General features: G+C 41.2%; 1 protein-coding gene across 1 annotated transcript; it reads left to right on the top strand.

Moving 5' to 3' along the window:
- On the top strand, positions 1-17,844 carry LOC111328396 (uncharacterized). The gene is made up of 13 exons (XM_088740023.1): positions 1-1,098; positions 2,187-4,906; positions 6,010-6,218; positions 9,243-9,403; positions 9,654-9,786; positions 10,228-10,371; positions 11,312-11,677; positions 12,716-14,034; positions 14,696-14,821; positions 15,137-15,512; positions 16,008-16,092; positions 16,814-16,849; positions 17,181-17,844. Exons 1-13 carry the CDS (start codon positions 1-3, stop codon positions 17,668-17,670), a joined length of 7,263 nt encoding a protein of 2,420 aa, XP_088596149.1. The 3' UTR covers positions 17,671-17,844.
- Positions 17,845-18,144: the final 300 nt, after the last annotated feature.

The raw sequence follows: 18,144 nt of genomic DNA on the forward strand, positions 1-18,144 counted from the left end.
ATGCTATATCACATTACAATTAATTCTTCGTCTACAGCATTTCCCGAGATTGGAATCAGTCTTGTTCTACGAGCACGAATGCCTCAGTCAACGAGTGGGTGGTCAGAGGTCAGGGGGTGGGCTCATACTCGGTCGTCGGACACTGGGCACTTTCTATTTGGGGCACCCTTAGTGAATAAGCAGTCAAGGTTTGAGCTGCCGAAGTCGGGAATATACTTTGTCTCAGTCAGTGTGCATTTGTCTCAAGCGGACATCGGAGTGTTCCAAGCAGCTTTCATCTTGAATGGACAGATAGACAAGCGAAACAAAGCAATGAATGCTGTCAAGCAAGGTCAGCCAGGAGCAGACTTCAGTTTAACTGTCAGTGGATTCATGGACCTGAGATCAGGAGATCGAATCTCTGTTTTCATTCATTCAGAAGAAGACACAGATTGGTTCATTGAAGATGACAGCCAGTTTTCCTTACGTTATTCTGGTTCTGTTGGATCGTTCCCGGCATTTTCCGCTATAAAACAGGGTGCAATAACGTTTAGTCCATTTCCCTTGTCACAAATTCTTCGCAACTGGGAGACAAGTAGTTCCCAGGGATTGTTTGAAAGCCTCGCTGGATTTTCGACATCCACGGGAGAATTTGTACCAATTTGCGACGGTATCTACTTTGTAGCCTCAAATGTTCGGGTACAAGCTGGACCGGGCTTGTACAAACTGTATTTGTCGGTCAGCGGCAACGTTCTTGATCCTCCTCTTGTTGAAAGTGTTGTTGGTGCTGATACAATTTTCACTATGAACTTACATGGGGTGTTTTACTTCAAAAAAGGAGACAAAATTTCACTTAATATCAACTCTTCCAACCCAACTGCAAAGCTTTCGATTCATCAGAACAGCGGATTTTCTCTAAGTTACATCGACACCTTTAATCAGAGCTCCCATCAAGGTTTGTCTACTGTTACTCAAACTATCAATGAAATTCCAGGTACTGGTTGGATGGAAATATCTACCTGGGCCATTCCTCTCAATGCGCACGTTCAGTTTTACAACCCAGAAGTGTTTCGAAGAGGGAGGTTCAGCTGTACCCAGGGAGGAGTATACTACATAGCTGTAAGTTTCGTCTCTCCGTTCTTTCTTTCCTTTATTCTTCTACTATCCAATCATCAGTTGTGGCGTAACATGAATTATGTTGGTAAAATTTCAACTGGTGACCAAATGGTTAGTGGTGAGTCAGTGTATTGTGCTATTTAACAATTATTTCACGAGCGCTTGTTGGATATGAGATGATAGATAGCCAATGAGGCGCGTAGCGCCGAGTTGGCAATAATCATCTCATACCCAACAAGCGCGAGTTGAATAATTGTTTTATTAAAAACGTTAAATAAAAATTATTAAATTTTATTAAATTTTTTAGCTCCCTTTTAATTTAATAATAATAATAATAATAATAATCGACTTTATTTAAAGAGGGTATACACATAACAGCTTGCGCTGATAAACCAGTGGCCCTCAAAACTAAAGTAAGTAATATATTCTAAGCCATAGAGATTAAAAATAGAACTAACTAGTCGAACAATGTAACTATTCAAAGATTATAAATACAATAAAACTAGATTATAATACAGCTTCAAAAGAATCAATGTCTCTTTAAGAATTTATAAAATAATTCATCAAATTTTAAGCTGACGCGTACGCTTACCATATTTGTAGATTATGGTATATTGGCTCATAAACCATAATGGCTAAACCAATAAAAAGTCTTGAATAGCATTATTCAATGATCCAGTTTTTAATAAAAGCTAACATACTATCCTTTAACATCCCCTACTCCTCTGAGGAGTAGAAATGGGTACAAGCAAACTGTCAAGGAGGCTTGACAAAACACTGCAAGGTAACCAGGCCAAAACTTAGTCCAGCTGATTGTGTCGTGTTTCTTAAAAAGGGTCCTGTATCTTAAATTCAAATCAAACTTGCAACTCAATGGTTATGGGTCGTAACACAAGCATCGTTGATAGTAGGAGTGTAAAGTCTGTAAAGTAAACGGGAGCTGATGCGCCTCACCAGGTTTATAAGTGTCCAGCGGAGATATCGATCTGAGTAGGTTAAAGTTGTCATTTATAGAACGAAGGTAACATTTCAATCATTTTAATACAAAGTATAAACTTCAATCGAAAAAGCGCGTCATATTTCTATATTAGGTGTCTCTGCTCGTTCGCGGTGGAAGAGGAAACTTTGAATTGCTGGTTAAATCAAGTGGCACTTCCAAACTGGACGGACACGCCGACCTGTACGTGACACGTTACAATGCTGAACCATCCACATACACATCGTTGTCCCTTTCAGGTCTGCTAGAACTCAGCAAAGGTCAGCATCTTTTAGTTTTCGTTCATTCAAGTTTCCCTGGGAGCTGGTTTATTGAACGAGGGAGTGGGGTTTCTGTCATGAAAACCCGCCATTACTGGCCTGCGGCAAATAGCTTTCTTGATAGAAGACATGCGATTGTGGGAGGTGCGTGGAATGAGATAAGAGACTGGAAACAAACTGGCGAAGGAGCTTTCTCCTTTTGCTCAAATTTTCGAGAGAGACGCTCCCGGTTCCTGATCACATCTCCTGGGGTTTATTTTGTTTCCACCAATCTGATCATGTGCACTTCAAGTCACGTTTCAGCAGCAATCGCTATTGATGAACAACCAAACGAAGGTAACGGCTTGTTTGCAACTCACGCCTACCCGCCAACCCAGCTGACTATTAATATCGCAGGCTCCCTTAGCCTTGAAAATGGGCAAAAGCTATCGGTATACGTCCGCTCAGAAAGCAATGACACCTTTGAAGTCTTAGAAAAGAGTGGGTTCTCTGTGGTTTTCATTGGTAAATCTTTTGCAATTCCAAGTTTTCACGCCATTAAAGGAAGTCAGTCGACAATTAGGACAACGAATTGGGTAGAAATTGACGAGTGGTCAAAACCCGGTGGTGAAAGAAAAGCTGCATTTGAAAATGGCGATGGATTTGACAGCGTCCGCGGAGTTTATGTGGCCCCTATCAGCGGTATCTACTTTGTATCGTGTATGCTTGTCACAAGGGATGTCGATGTCGACTATTCTGGTTCTTACATTGACGTTTATATTGGAGTTAATGGCCAAACTTCTCTTTCCAATGGTCTGCAAAATACTTATTACATCAAAGGCAAGAACACACCGATGGGTAATGACGTCGTAACCGTTACAGTCTCTGGAACGGTGCAACTAAGGCGTGGAGACTACACTGTAATTCGTGCACGCGCCAATATGGATTCCGACTGGAGAGTTGAAAATACCAGCAGTTTGTCAATGTTCTTGGTGAGTCCATCTGAAATTTCATATGGAAACGTTGGATTTTTGTCCAGGAAAAGTGACACAAGGATTAAAAGTTTAGATCTTGGAAGGTGGTCCAAAATTGGTGGCTGGGCAACGCAGTCTGACCTTACAAATGGCCTCTTTCTTAAAAATGATGGTAGTTTTAATTACGAGGCACTTAGTGGAGACTTGAACATAAAGCATGCTGGGATTTACTTCTTATCAGCCAACATTATTATATCGAACACTCCGGAATCATGTGAAGTAACTGTTAGGGTTTCTGATAGCAAAGGAAGGGATTCACAAGAACTCATAACCGGCTTCTCAGCCGCTGAACACAAACTGCAGTCACAAGGAAAGTACACTTTGTTGTTCACTGGAGCTGCTTTCCTCGAAAAAGGCCGGAAGATTCACGTGGCTGTAAGATCAGGCAGTTTTACACCATTCACAGTTTGGGAGGGCAGTGGATTCTCAATGGCACGACTCATTTACCCAATCGAAGAAGCAGGATTTTACGCCCGTGTAAGCGATTTCCAAACAACCAGACGATCCAGCTGGGAAGAAATAACAGGCTGGGAAACATCTGGTGTCAGTGGTCTTCATATAGATGGGCATGGCTTCAGTTCTCTTGCGGGAAACTTTAAGGTTCCATTATCAGGAATTTATCTCGCCTCAGCAAGTGTGGTGATAAAATACGCTCAAGTGTACGCAATGGCTTTTCTTCAGATTACCGTGAACGATAAAACTTCTCCAGCTGGTGGACTGGTGTCGAGTTGTTTTGTCAAACGCGGTGCTCATGCAGTCGTTGCGGTCAGCGGTAGTATGAGGCTGTTACGAGGTATGACTGTCAGTGTAATGGTGAGATCGAAAAATTCCTCTTTCCAAATAAGCGAAGGAAGTTATTTCACCATGCGCTTTATGTCAGAGAGCGATAGAACAGAAGGGAACATGGCTGATCGTTACAGCGATGTCACCTTTATCTCAAATGGATGGAAAGAACTCGTTAGCTGGAAAACTACTGGCGTGAATGGGCAGTTCCAAGTGGGCTCTATTCACCAGACCACAGACAGGTTTTGGGTTTTTAAAAGTGGTATTTACTTTGCCACGGGAAACATTCAGCTTTTGGAAACGAGTGGTTTGGCAATTATTGGTATTGTTATCAACAACGGAAACGACACAGCGGTTGTGTCCAAGAAGACATGCGTCAATGGCGAGCTTTGTTCATTAAATCTCGCTGTTCCTTTAGCACTCAATAAGGGCACAGTTGTGTCAGTACACGTTTATTCAAACGATGAAGACCGCTGGATAGTCTCAAGACACTCCAGCAAGTCCAATTTATACCTTAAACCAGTTCCCCCATCAGATGTCGTACAAGGATTTCTTGCTCGCGTCGAATCGAACGTTTCCGTTTCTGGCCGAAGGCTTTCCGAATGGGTGCGAGTTGGAAACTGGAACATAACCGAGCGTCCTGGCTATTTCACAACAATAAGCGGCTTCTCCGGAAATGGAGCTTTTGTTGTCTTCAACCCAGGTGTTTATATTGTAACTGTGAATTTGATTTCACAATGCTCGGGAATAAAGGGATGGTAAGTGATTATATTTATTTGTTACACGACTCGGGCAGTCAGAGGGCCAATAACTAAAATCAACCAATCAAAATACTCTATTACCGGTCAATATTCTCTCAGTATTGGACCCGGCACTGTCCCGAATGGTCCCGAATGATACCGCACTTGTGTCCCTTTGAACTTCAGTCGTATAATAAATCTCTTATTAAGCAAGCTTGCTCAGGACCGTACTGGAAGAATATCGGCCCTCGGTCTTTTTTGTACGGACCTCGCTGCGCTCGGTCCGTACTGTCAAGACCTCGGGCCGATATTCTCCCAGTACGGCCCTCGCGCTTGGTTAATAAGATATATATATCTGCAACAAACATACATTACAGTTGTTAGGAAGCGAAGAATTAATGAAAGCAGCTCTCAGTCATTTGGAATAAATAATTGAACTACGTGAGAAAAAACTCAACTGACCCTAGACCGGCCAGAATATTTTACGTTTTCTGGAATAGTACATCATCGCACTTTCTACCTCCGACTACGAGCTATTATTTTCTCAAATACTTGATCCCATTTGAACGTTTAACCCAGATGGAGCTCGAAACTTTGGAAAACACAGAACTGTTTCCTTGAGTAAATTATAAATACTTCAAATGAATAAAGGCTGATAGTTTCAAAAGAAACTGTTTGGGGCTGCGTCGGTGGGAGTAACGAAATAATTTGGATATATCAACAAAGTTGAAATGGTAAATTTCATTCCACTAATTTATTCATGTTTTTCTCGTTGCCATGCACCCACCAATAACGTAGCTCCATTTTCTACCTTTAAAAGCACACACAACCCACAATTCCTCTATTCGCTCCGACGAAGGGCTAACGCTCGAAACGTCAGCTTTTGTAATCATTACGGTGGCCAATTTACCATTTCAACTTTGCTGATATATCCAAATTATAAATACTTCAAGTTTAGTAATACTAAGGGACCCTGTCATTTAGAGAATTTTGGTTTCGGACAAGTCTCGAAATATCCACAGGTCTGATGGACGGGGGGGAGAGTATGGACCCCTCGAACCCTTCCCTTGGATTCGCCGCTGCAATCGCACATCACGTTCCATTCTGTTTTTGTTTCTTAGTGACTTAGAAATGCTAGTGGCTCATAACGGAAGGCTTTCATTCAGCTCTGGTCTGTACGCTCGGAAGACTGTTTCCGTTTTGGGTGTCGACACATTGAACATTATCACTGTGCTTCATTTGTTTAAATGGGATTCACTTACAGTCGTTGTCCGCTCGGATTCATCATTCGAAGTCCTCGAGGAGAGCACATTCTCAGTTGTAATGCATGGTATGTTTATGAGGGGAACTCATAAATGTTTATTTGGACGTGCCAGAGCCGGACTGATTTGAAATGAAAGGGTACTTGTTTAATAAGACTGAAACCATGTTATGAAGGATTTGAATTACACGATATCCTACGAAATTCTATTATATAACCAAGTACTCTCATTGATATCATCAAAAAGGAAATAATAGTCATTAGTCATAATAATGCAGTAAATGGTTTGAACCCGGGGGTAACATGTGAAGGTGTAGTCTGATCGTCCGGGTGAGTGTAGTCCTGAGAAGGACTGTTGTCGGTGGTAGTGACTGACGTTTCGACAACCTGTGCGGAAGTCATCATCAGAGTCAGGTGAATGATTGTTGTCAGTAGAATGTTCTTATTCCAGTTCGTGTGAAATGATCGGTTGGTTTTGCCGTGATGTTATTGGCTGAAAGACTCAAGTGACGTAAGTCGGTCGTGATTGGTCTGTTTCGATCTGTCGGTAAAGTTAGGTCGTTCTTTTTCGGTCGTTTGTGATGTTTATGTCGTGAATGAGTCGTTTGTATGGAGCGGGTAGTTGTTGAAATCTGTTTAGGGGAGTCTGTTCTAAGTTAGTAAACCAGCTTTCCAGAGTCAGTCGTTGAAAATAGTCAGTGCTGTAGGTTAGGCATTGCGCAGAGTCCCAGTTAATGTTGTGGTTGGTAAGTCGATGGTGTTCAGCAATGTGATTGCTGACATCACCTTTCCTCGTCGCCCATCTGTGTTCAGTCAGTCTTGTTGTGAGGTTTCTGCCAGTCTCACCGATGTAGGAGGCTTGGCAGTCGGAACAATTGATCTTATAAATCGTTCCCTGTCTGTTCCTCGGTTCGTCTTTGTCTTTAACGTTGGTTAGTAACTGACGTAGTGTGGTGATGGGTTTGTGGGCGACACGGATATTGAAGGGTAGTAAGATGCGCGAGATATTTTCAGACATGCCTTTTATGTACGGTATGGTTGCTGTAGTCGTAGGGGTTGCCGTGTCGTTTGTTTCGGTAGTGACAGTGGGTCGGTGAGTGTTTCGTCGGATGAAGTCTTCGTTGTAGTTGTTCTTCGTAAAAACACGGTGAAGGTATTTGTTCTCGTCGGATAAGCTGATCGTGAATGTCGTGAATGAGTCGTTTGTATGGAGCGGGTAGTTGTTGAAATCTGTTTAGGGGAGTCTGTTCTAAGTTAGTAAACCAGCTTTCCAGAGTCAGTCGTTGAAAATAGTAGTGCTGTAGGTTAGGCATTGCGCAGAGTCCCAGTCAATGTTGTGGTTGGTAAGTCGATGGTGTTCAGCAATGTGATTGCTGACATCACCTTTCCTCGTCGCCCGTCTGTGTTCAGTCAGTCTTGTTGTGAGGTTTCGGTAGTGGGTCGGTAGATTGTCGGATTGCAGTCTCAGTGCATTGTAATGCCGACAGACGACATACCGACAGACGACATTGTGGACTTGCTAAACATTTGCCTAACGTCTACTTACTTTCAGTACAACGGTAAACACTACAAACAGTTACACGGCACTGCCATGGGGTCTCCAGTTTCTGTTGTTATAGCAGAAATTGTGATGCAGAACATCGAGGAACGCGCCCTTTCGACTTGCCGACAAACGATACCGCTTTGGTTACGTTACGTTGACGACACCTTCACCGCCGTTCGACACGACGAAATTGACGCATTCCACCGCCACCTTAATGAACAAAACACTGACATAAAGTTTACCAGAGAAGTCGAAGAAAATGGCAAACTTCCTTTTCTAGACTGCCTGGTAAGCCACAACGACAACTCATTACGGACGACAGTTTACAGGAAACCGACACACACCGACAGATTACTAGACGAGTCATTCTAGAACCCTACATCACACAAAGCCACAACTATCAGAACTCTAACACGACGCGCACAACTAGTATGCGACTCGACAGACAGCTTATCCGACGAGAACAAATACCTTCACCGTGTTTTTACGAAGAACAACTACAACGAAGACTTCATCCGACGAAACACTCACCGACCCACTGTCACTACCGAAACAAACGACACGGCAACCCCTACGACTACAGCAACCATACCGTACATAAAAGGCATGTCTGAAAATATCTCGCGCATCTTACTACCCTTCAATATCCGTGTCGCCCACAAACCCATCACCACACTACGTCAGTTACTAACCAACGTTAAAGACAAAGACGAACCGAGGAACAGACAGGGAACGATTTATAAGATCAATTGTTCCGACTGCCAAGCCTCCTACATCGGTGAGACTGGCAGAAACCTCACAACAAGACTGACTGAACACAGATGGGCGACGAGGAAAGGTGATGTCAGCAATCACATTGCTGAACACCATCGACTTACCAACCACAACATTAACTGGGACTCTGCGCAATGCCTAACCTACAGCACTGACTATTTTCAACGACTGACTCTGGAAAGCTGGTTTACTAACTTAGAACAGACTCCCCTAAACAGATTTCAACAACTACCCGCTCCATACAAACGACTCATTCACGACATAAACATCACAAACGACCGAAAAAGAACGACCTAACTTTACCGACAGATCGAAACAGACCAATCACGACCGACTTACGTCACTTGAGTCTTACAGCTAATAACATCACGGCAAAACCAACCGATCATTTCACACGAACTGGAATAAGAACATTCTACTGACAACAATCATTCACTTGACTCTGATGATGACTTCCGCACAGGTTGTCGAAACGTCAGTCACTACCACCGACAACAGTCCTTCTCAGGACTACACTCACCCGGACGATCAGACTACACCTTCACAGTCATAATAATAATGAAAAGAAATTGCTGGTAAAATATATTCTTAGCAGCTAAAGAACATGTTCTGTTACTTCCTTGTTTTGCTGGCATATTACTTGAAAAAAAAGGTTGTAGGATGGCAAAACGGAGGACACTTGATGTCATGGAAGACTTTTTCACGTGGAAGGATTTGTTACGTACGATAAGTCGAGTTTTGGTTCCCTTCATTGTATTCATCTCTTTTCACTATAGTTTCCACAGGCAGTCCTCTGCTGTGTCCTAACAGTGGACCTGCCCTCATCCAACAGCTGACTCCTGCTTACCTCCGAACAAGGGTTGGCAGTTCAGTCACGTGGACATGTGAGGCTGTCGGAGAGATTTTACCGCTCTATCGCTGGCTTAAAGATTACCAGGTGGCTAAGATACAACATTACTTTCTTGATTATTTGAGAAAGTCTTCACAATTGTCGGTTGTAGAAAGGAAACTCAGGACTATGATCAAATTAATTTTCTGTGCTACTTTGTCGGTTTAAAAATGAAAGCAAATAGACACATTGAATCGAGAAGTACTTCACTTTAGTCGTTACTAAAAACATTTGATTCACTTACCTTGGTTGATCTGATCACGCTTAGCTGACTAGGTAACTCATTCTGATTTGTCAGGTGCTGCCGAATGCAACTTCCAACTCGCTAGCTGTCACCAATGGAGCAGTAGAGGACAGCGGAGCATACGCCTGCGTGGCTGTGATATCTCCCCTAACAATGAGCTCAAACATCGCTCGTCTGATCGTGTATGGTAAGTGGTACAATCAATGATACAGCTCAATGGAATCCATTCCGTGACTCTACACGTATTAAAGATTTGCATATCTTCGTCCATATATATCCTTGAGACCTAATCAAAAGTCTCACAAACGCTAATCGGTTAAGTAGGAAAATCACGGCGCATTATAGAAGGAAAGTTTTCAATAATGACTTTGCTGCTGCGGTGGAGAATTGTCCTGACACTTTTACTCTTACGCATCTTTCGTGCTTAGCAACCTCCCGCGTGCATTCATAACTCAATAGTGTACGCTGTGGTGTTTACCATTTGTTAATTAGAGTATGTAGCTTTTGGATAAATACCTTATATCTTTACACAATCTCCTAGGCTATTAATTATTGCATTGACCCCAAAGAGGTTTACTTAAGAAAATTTACCTAAACATAAGCTGACCAGCAGCGGGTTAAATTTCAGATCCTCAACCAGTGTTTGATTCTCTTAACTACACGGTATCTGTAAATGAAAACGGTCCTGCGTCTCAACCGACTCTGAACATTTCAGTGAGGGCAGAGAGTAAACACAGCACCTATGCAAAAGTCTTTCTCAGGATTATTTCAGGTTTGTCATATGGAGTGTTACTTGTTTGTAAATACACAGTTTTGCTTTAAACTGCGAGAGAAATATTCATATCAATAATGGTAATACGACCGTGTGGAGTTAATTTCAGTCTGTATTCATACGAGTCATTGAGCTATTCGAGTCTAATGAAATTTTCAATAGCCCACTTTCATAAATGGCTGCCGTATAAATATTCTTTTGTTTAAATTTAAATTAGCCCCACTGGCCTCGCTTGAGATACTGTATTCATTTGAATTTTGTACTGGAGAACGAGGCCAGTAGGGCTAATTTGAATTTAAACAAAAGAATATTAATCCGGCAGCCATTTATGAAAGTGGTCTATGTCGAGTATGATTACTGAATTGGACCACACCAAGTCTTGTAACCAATTCGTTGTAGCCATTTCAATTTTCGTAGGAAAACATAATGTATTCATTGAAAGAAGGGCTTGTAATTCCAATCTTTAAACAACTTAACCATTACAGCTTCTGAAAAACACTCTTAAAAGGTTTAGAAATTGAGAAATCCCCAGCTTGGAATAAAAAGCCATTGCCAAGGTTACTGTAATCAATTCTGTGATTGGTGGATTCTTTGAGTATACTCAATGTGATTGGCTGAGGTAACTATCCGACCCACCAAATTATTAGTATAAATGAGAGCAATATTCAGTTGAGTGCTACTCATTATGAAATGCCCTGGGTTTCGATTCATGGATTTGCTTGGGAAACTCTTGCCACCTCAACCAGTTTGATGCAAAACTGCAACCTGTTGCGACGCGGTTACTCGCGTTTCCCCTGCCTTTAGAATGCTTAATTCTTTCTCTTTTGAATTCTCCTTGACCTTATGATATTTTTCTTCCCTTTGATGGGCTGTTGTGATTAATTTGGTTTTGGCAAAATTAGTCGAATTGAATGCTTTTCGTTTGTTCGTTTCAATTCAGGAAACACCAACAACTCCTTTGTACTGCGGCCAAACACCACATCAAGTTATTTTGGAATCTACACTACTATTCCATTAGATCGAGAACATGTATCTATATTTCAGCTATATCTTACGGCTATTAATGCAGATGAACATGCGCCACAAACTGTTACCGTTGTTAATATCGCTGTAAGTGATCTCAACGACAACGCGCCTATCTTCAGCCAGAAAGTATACGAAGTTAGCATTCTTGAGAATGCCTCCATTGGTCACGTGTTGTTGCAATTGCATGCCCGAGATGACGATGTCGGCGTTAATGCACACGTGACCTATACAATACTGGCGGGGTCTGGAGCGAACGCATTCAGCCTAAACAGGTCATCGGGTAGGTAATGGCATTGTCTTAGAGAGGAGTTGTTACGTTGGCGAGGCAGCTGTAAACGTTTAACAACAAACGCGTGGATAGAATAATTTTCAAACGAGATTCGAAAGTAATCCAATATTACATTTTTTATAATAAAGAGTAATTTAATTGAGTATGGAAAGTGATCTGGAATTGCTTTTGTTTTTTGGTTTGCTTTTACTCGGAATTCACATGGGTTCGTTGTGATAGCTCCCTTTGTTATAATTGGCTGCTGTAGTTCCTTCAGTTTTGGTCCAACGACACTCAGTGCAGACGCGTTCTTACGCTTTTTGGTATCAAACACAACTAATATCTGAAATTCATATATCTAAACTGCGGTTATAGAAACGTATTTGTGCGCGATCCTCGCAGTAAAGAGAACTATTTAAGCAATAGTGAAAATCAGACCTGAAAAAATTCAGGCCTTCACGGGATCGTGCACAAATAAGTTTCTATAATCGCAGTTTAGATATATAAATTTCATATATTCGTTGTGTTCAGTTGATTTATCATCTTACGGGTTTATGTCGAATTAATTTGATGACCTGCTCCCCGTGGGCTTGTTAGCTCAATTGGTAGAGCGCTGCACTAGTATCGCAGAGGTCAGTGGTTCGAATCCCGTACAGGCCTGAAATTTTTCAGGTCTGATTTTCACTATTGCTTAAATAGTTCTCTTTACTGCGAGGATCTTGCACAAATACGCTTTTTGGTATGTCTAATAAAATCTCAAGCAATAAAATATAAAAACTAAACTCAGTCGTTATTTGATTACTCGTGCATTTTTGCAGTTGGCACCGTTTATAAAGGTTTTGTGGGAAATAAGTATATAATGAACGAAGCGAAAGCTGATCGCACGGATAAGGCAAGAGCTATATAACCGGGGAAGTTTTATCATTTTCAGGGGCCTGCCAATAAATGTCCCAAGTTATTTGAGAAACAGTTTCCAGATATCTCCATCTTTCCACTCATACCCGCGATATATCTAACTACAACCTTGTTTCAATTCTTTCTGAATTTCAGGTGAAGTAACCCTCATGAAACTACTGGATCGTGAAACACAACCAATGTACTCACTTTTTGTATCAGCCCACGATCCTGACTACACAGCGTTCACCGAAGTTCTCGTAACAGTGATTGATGTAAACGAGTACAAACCAGTTTTCCAACCACTGAGATACCACGTGTCCATTTCTGAAGGGACACTGATAGGAACCTCAATTCTTAAACTGACTGCTACTGATAAGGACGCTGGAACTAACGGTCAGCTTGTCTACTCAATTGTGACTGGAGATCCTCAAGAATTGTTCTTCGTTGATGATGACGGTACCTTAAAAGTTGGAAAAGATTTAGACCATGAAATGAACTCTTCGCATCATCTGACAGTAGCTGTTCGCGATAAAGGAGAAGTGCAACTATTCGCGGAGGAACCAGCTCATGTTTATATTTCCGTTCGAGATATGAATGACAATTCGCCAATTTTCGAGGTCTCGTTCTACGAAGAAACTATTTCAGAATCCACGCTGCCCGGAACGGCTGTTTTGCGTGTACATGCTATAGATGCTGATCTTTCGAAATCTAACAGTCAGATAGCTTTCTCTGTGATGAAAGAAGATCGCGATTTTGAATTTGTAGTGAATTCAACTACGGGTATTATCTATGTACGAAAATCCCTGGACTTTGAAAAGACGCAGGTTTACCGATTTCAGTTGGCTGTGCGGGACGTCAGCATCGCTGACTCACGCATGGATTTCACAACTGTTGTCATTAAGGTTTCTGATGAAAATGACAACTTTCCAGTCTTCGATCCTTCTCTTTACAACATATCTATTTCTGAGGTAACAACTGTTGGAAGGGAGCTGCTCAGAGTTCAAGCTACGGATGAAGACAGTACGTCGAATGGAGTTCTAAACTATTTTATAACAGCAGCAACTGAAAATTCCATTTTCCTAATAGACGAATCCTCAGGAATTCTTTACTTGGCAAGAAAACTTGATTATGAGAATGTGTCACGTTACCGCTTGATCATCAGCGTTACCGATCGAGGAGTACCCCCTCTCACAGCCAAACAGCATGCTGTAGTCACCATCGCCATTTATGACGAAAATGACAATGTACCGCGGTTTGATTCCGAGACTTATACTGTGGCAGTCTATGAGAATATTACATCTGGGACTCCTGTGTTGACAGTTCATGCTAATGACATGGATTCTTCTTTAAACCATAGGATAACTTATACCATAGCTACAGATAGCGATCCAGAGGCTAGGAACAGATTTGAGGTGAACAGTACTACTGGAACAATCTTAACAACAAGAGCATTTGACCGAGAGGAACAAGAGGTACGCTTAATTAAAACATCTGGAAACAGATAAAACAAGAATTTGTAATTACTCGTTGAACTTGTTGTAATCCTCAAGGAGTACTGTCTGACACTAATCTAGAAGTTTAGCTGAACCTGCATGTAAAGCTTCATTTTAATCAAATTCCTTTTGGTCAATTAATCATGAGAAAATTCCATCGCGCGGTCATTGTGTATGGTCACTAGTGACGACCAATTTTATTCGGAATTTGACAGGTTACTTCATTTTCTCGGTATGGGGCTCCGCCAGCGGGCTTAGTGCTTAGGGGGTCCTTTATGCCAAAAAAACCCCTTTTCCTTCTGACTATTTTCAGTTTCTACGATACTCAGGAACACAAAGTTAACCGAAATCAACGGGAAAATGTCCTCACCGAAACACCATTTCTGTCACCATAAAAAATGGGGTACCCTGTTTTGCTTTACTGGGCGGTTTCTGATAAAAAAACAAACAATCAGAGTAAATTTCGTTTGACCGTGTAACCTTGTGTGATCCCCCCCCCAACCTTGAGAGTATGAAGTATGAAGAATGTGAGTCGACCTGCGGCCGAAGATTACTTTTCATTCTTACCAAACTAGGAACATAAAATATTTTCAATTAAAGTGCCAATGACCCACTCGCTTTTTTCATCTTTTTTTGCAAGGTGTATAAGTTCACTGTGATTGCAAGGGATGGTGGGAAGGTGCCTCATGAAGGTTTTGCCGAGGTGATCGTGACTCTGATTGATGTCAATGACAACAGTCCTGTGTTTGAGCCCACAGTGTATCAGGTAAAAGTCAGTGAACATACATTGGTATAGGTGGGACTCGAGCCCGTGCTTCCCATTTACTAGTTACTACGAACTGAGCGACGAAGCCACATGCTGGGAGTGAGAAAATCTTTAGTGGGTTCTTCATTCCTGTATTTCTTCGGGCTTCTTTTCTGTAATTCACCTACGTGGATCATCTTTTTTTACGAGTGTATTACATGCACGTCAAAATATGATTCATTTCATTTGATTATAAATACCATTTAAATTAGGTTTTGGCCTCATATGGACGCCCTGATATGTGTTATCAACAACAAAATATTTTCTTGTCTTCAGTCTCCAATCCACATTTCAGAGGATTTGTCTATAGCCTCCAAGCTCATAACACTAACCGCTGCTGACCCAGACACTAGTCTCAGAGGAAAAGTAACGTATTCGATCATCGATATCGCAGGGAAAAGTGTTTCAAATGGCAAAGAGGCTTTCCACTGTAACAAAGAGTCGCATGGGACATTTAGAATTAATTTGTACACAGGAACCTTGAGTGTGGCAAGGAAGCTTGCTGCTCGGTGTGTCTATAATGTAACAGTGCGTGCAATGGATCACGGGAGTCCTCCATTGTTTAGTATCATCTCGTTGCTCATTGAGACTGGAAGTGGAAATGCAACTGCTGTAGGAATTCCAACAACCATTGCGATAGTGTCGAAAGAAGGTATGCACGCAATTTCCCTGCCGTATAAATTTGCAGTCAAATTGTTCTTTTACTTTTAGGACTTAGTCCTTGAAGCTTGCCGTGAACATCATAAAACTTCAGTTTAACTTTGGAAACGTAGTCAAATTTTCAAATTTTTTTATGAAAAATCTGCATAAAACCATTATACCTTACGGTAAGGTCTAATGATTTAATAGGGTCCAATAACTTCAAATGCAAAATCTCTTATGTTTTATTTGGATCCCCGGTCATCGATGTCGCTAATCAAAACCGTGTAAATACAGCGACAACGATTTCTGTCGGAGAACTTGCTAATGGTGAAGCTTCTCTTTCACCTTCTGTCAATGGCGTTTCAATTTTTTTATCTTCACCTCCACTCTTTCTCTTATCTTAGTTTTTTTTCCTTATCTTTTTCGATTCACATATTTCTTTCGCGTTGCTTCACATTGACAAGTCGCCCTTCCGGCTAACTAGCTTTTCTGTTGATGTTTACAGATCACACAAAAATAATAATCATAATCTGTGTATTTGTTCTCATCATCGCCATCATTATTACTCTTGTCATATGGAGAGAAGGAAGGTAAGTTAAGTAAGTCGAGTAAACCAGCAATGCGCTTATGTGATCTAAATCTCAGTAAAGGTACCCCGGCCGGTAATTTAAGCTTTTTAAAATTCGCCAACACTTTTTAATTACTAATTTTTTCAAAAATAGAAAGGTGAACTTGGCCAAAATCTAGGGTCGCCTTTGACAAGCGCTTATTCTCCAGAAATTTTCTGCTCTTTTCGAAATCAGCGTCGCCATGTTTTCTCTTGTAGTTGTAATTATGTAAAAATGGCGTGGGTAAATCCAAAGATCTAGTTAACCAAAAAAAATAACAATAGGGTGATCAATGTGAACTGAAATTAGGAGGCATGTTGCAGATTCAGAACTGTTTGCATAAAAACGCTTTAATTCTGTTACATAATAACAACCACATAAAAGAAATCATACTGAGAAGAAGACGAAGCTGCATTGAGGTGCGGTTCTTTTCTTACAATGTTGATTTTTTTGTTCCAAGAAAGAAGGAAATTTAAGATGCAAAACGGTGTTTGTTATTATTTACTCTTACAGCTTTAATTTAAAGGTTTTCGTAATCATAAAATAAAACTCACACCACATGTTATCTCTTTCCCCGAAGACCCCCCCCCAGATTTCAAAACTTTCTCGTAATTGACGAACTTGCCAGCATTGCTACCAAAGCAAGGAACTAAATAGGGTGTATTTCAAGTTATGAATTAAGGTGGATTCGCTTTCCTTTTAGGCGCCACATACGTAAGAGAAGGATGAAGTTAGCACGGTAAGTTCAGAAAAACGCTTCGAAAAAAATTTGATAGGGCTATTTGACTTTTTTAGACCTTTATATGAAGAGGTTTGTGGAACCCCCCTCGACCAAAACAAATTTAGGGACTGACTCCTCCATTAAGGCTAGAACCAAAATAATTTCAACAACGAAGAAAGGTAATATGGAGAGCCAATGAGAACTCAAAATAGCTTACTTGAAGAGAAGGAAACAGGGGTGATTAAACCCCGGCCGATTGTTCACGATTAATTTTATTTCAGATTGGTTTGAAGGTGATGGGAGTTTTCTAGATCAGCTTTGATCGTTTCGGGTAATATTCTTCTTTCAGTTCTGTTAGAAACTATGAAGACAGCTGTTTCTCTGATGATAATGAGAGACCGCGCTACAGAAGGTATTCCATGGATCACATGGCGACACATCTTGACCACTGCTCGACCACAACTGAGATGCCAAGCTCGCTCCAGACCCCACGCTCTTCTGAAATGGACACAGACATTCTAGAAACTTTTACATTGCCATATGATGGGAAAGAAGGCTATACTATACTAAACGGAGATACTGAGAGTTTTTGTGTAAGTATTGACTTTGGGATGGAGTCCGAGGAGCCGTTTGTATTTCCCGTCACTATGGAACCAGTAAATGACATCGACAGAAGTGTGGCTAAGAGGAAAAAATCGCGCGCGCGGAAAAATTTCCGTTCCACTCGTTCTTCTACAGAATCTAAACGATCTCAGGTATCCCTTCCCGCTAAATTTGGATCCCGTAAACACCCGAAAGCTAACGGTGTTCGTGAAGTTATATCAGATACTCGGCTGTAAATTTCATGCTCGGGAACCTTAGTTGATCTGAAACTGCTGACCAATGCTGATGTGACAAGAGATGTGTGAGCACATTTCTTGCGCGCATTTGAACCTAGTAGGACTATTATGTTGCAATAAAAGTTTTTCCAACAGAAAGTTCGTATTTTCAAATTCAATGTGCTGATTTTTAATCTTACATTTGTTTTTCCTTTTCACTATTTTTTTCCACATATTTCCGTTCCCCTAATTGTTGTCGTAACCAGAAAGCATATGCAAGTCTCATTTTCTTTGGGGAATTTTTAATCCAGCGATGATAAATGCATTTGAAGCGACTAAAAACATTGGCCAAAGAGTAAGAAACTTGGATACCCTTTTCTGAGCCGTATGAAAAACGCCTTGCATATATTTGTGTCTTCCGATCTCAAGAGTGACTTGTCTTCGCAATATTTTCCTAATCAGAAACTTGCTGCACCGTGGTATGGGGACGTGACA

This window comes from Stylophora pistillata, chromosome 12, assembly GCF_964205215.1.
Source record: "Stylophora pistillata chromosome 12, jaStyPist1.2, whole genome shotgun sequence".
NCBI lineage: Eukaryota > Metazoa > Cnidaria > Anthozoa > Scleractinia > Pocilloporidae > Stylophora > Stylophora pistillata.

Excerpts from the sequence above, each read along its gene's own strand:
- LOC111328396 (XM_088740023.1), top strand. The coding sequence starts at position 1 with ATGCTATATCACATTACAATTAATTCTTCGTCTACAGCATTTCCCGAG. Across the intron at positions 4,907-6,009 it reads TGCTCGGGAATAAAGGGATG|TGACTTAGAAATGCTAGTGG; the intron begins GTAAGTGATTAT and ends TTTGTTTCTTAG. Across the intron at positions 16,093-16,813 it reads GTCATATGGAGAGAAGGAAG|GCGCCACATACGTAAGAGAA; the intron begins GTAAGTTAAGTA and ends CTTTCCTTTTAG.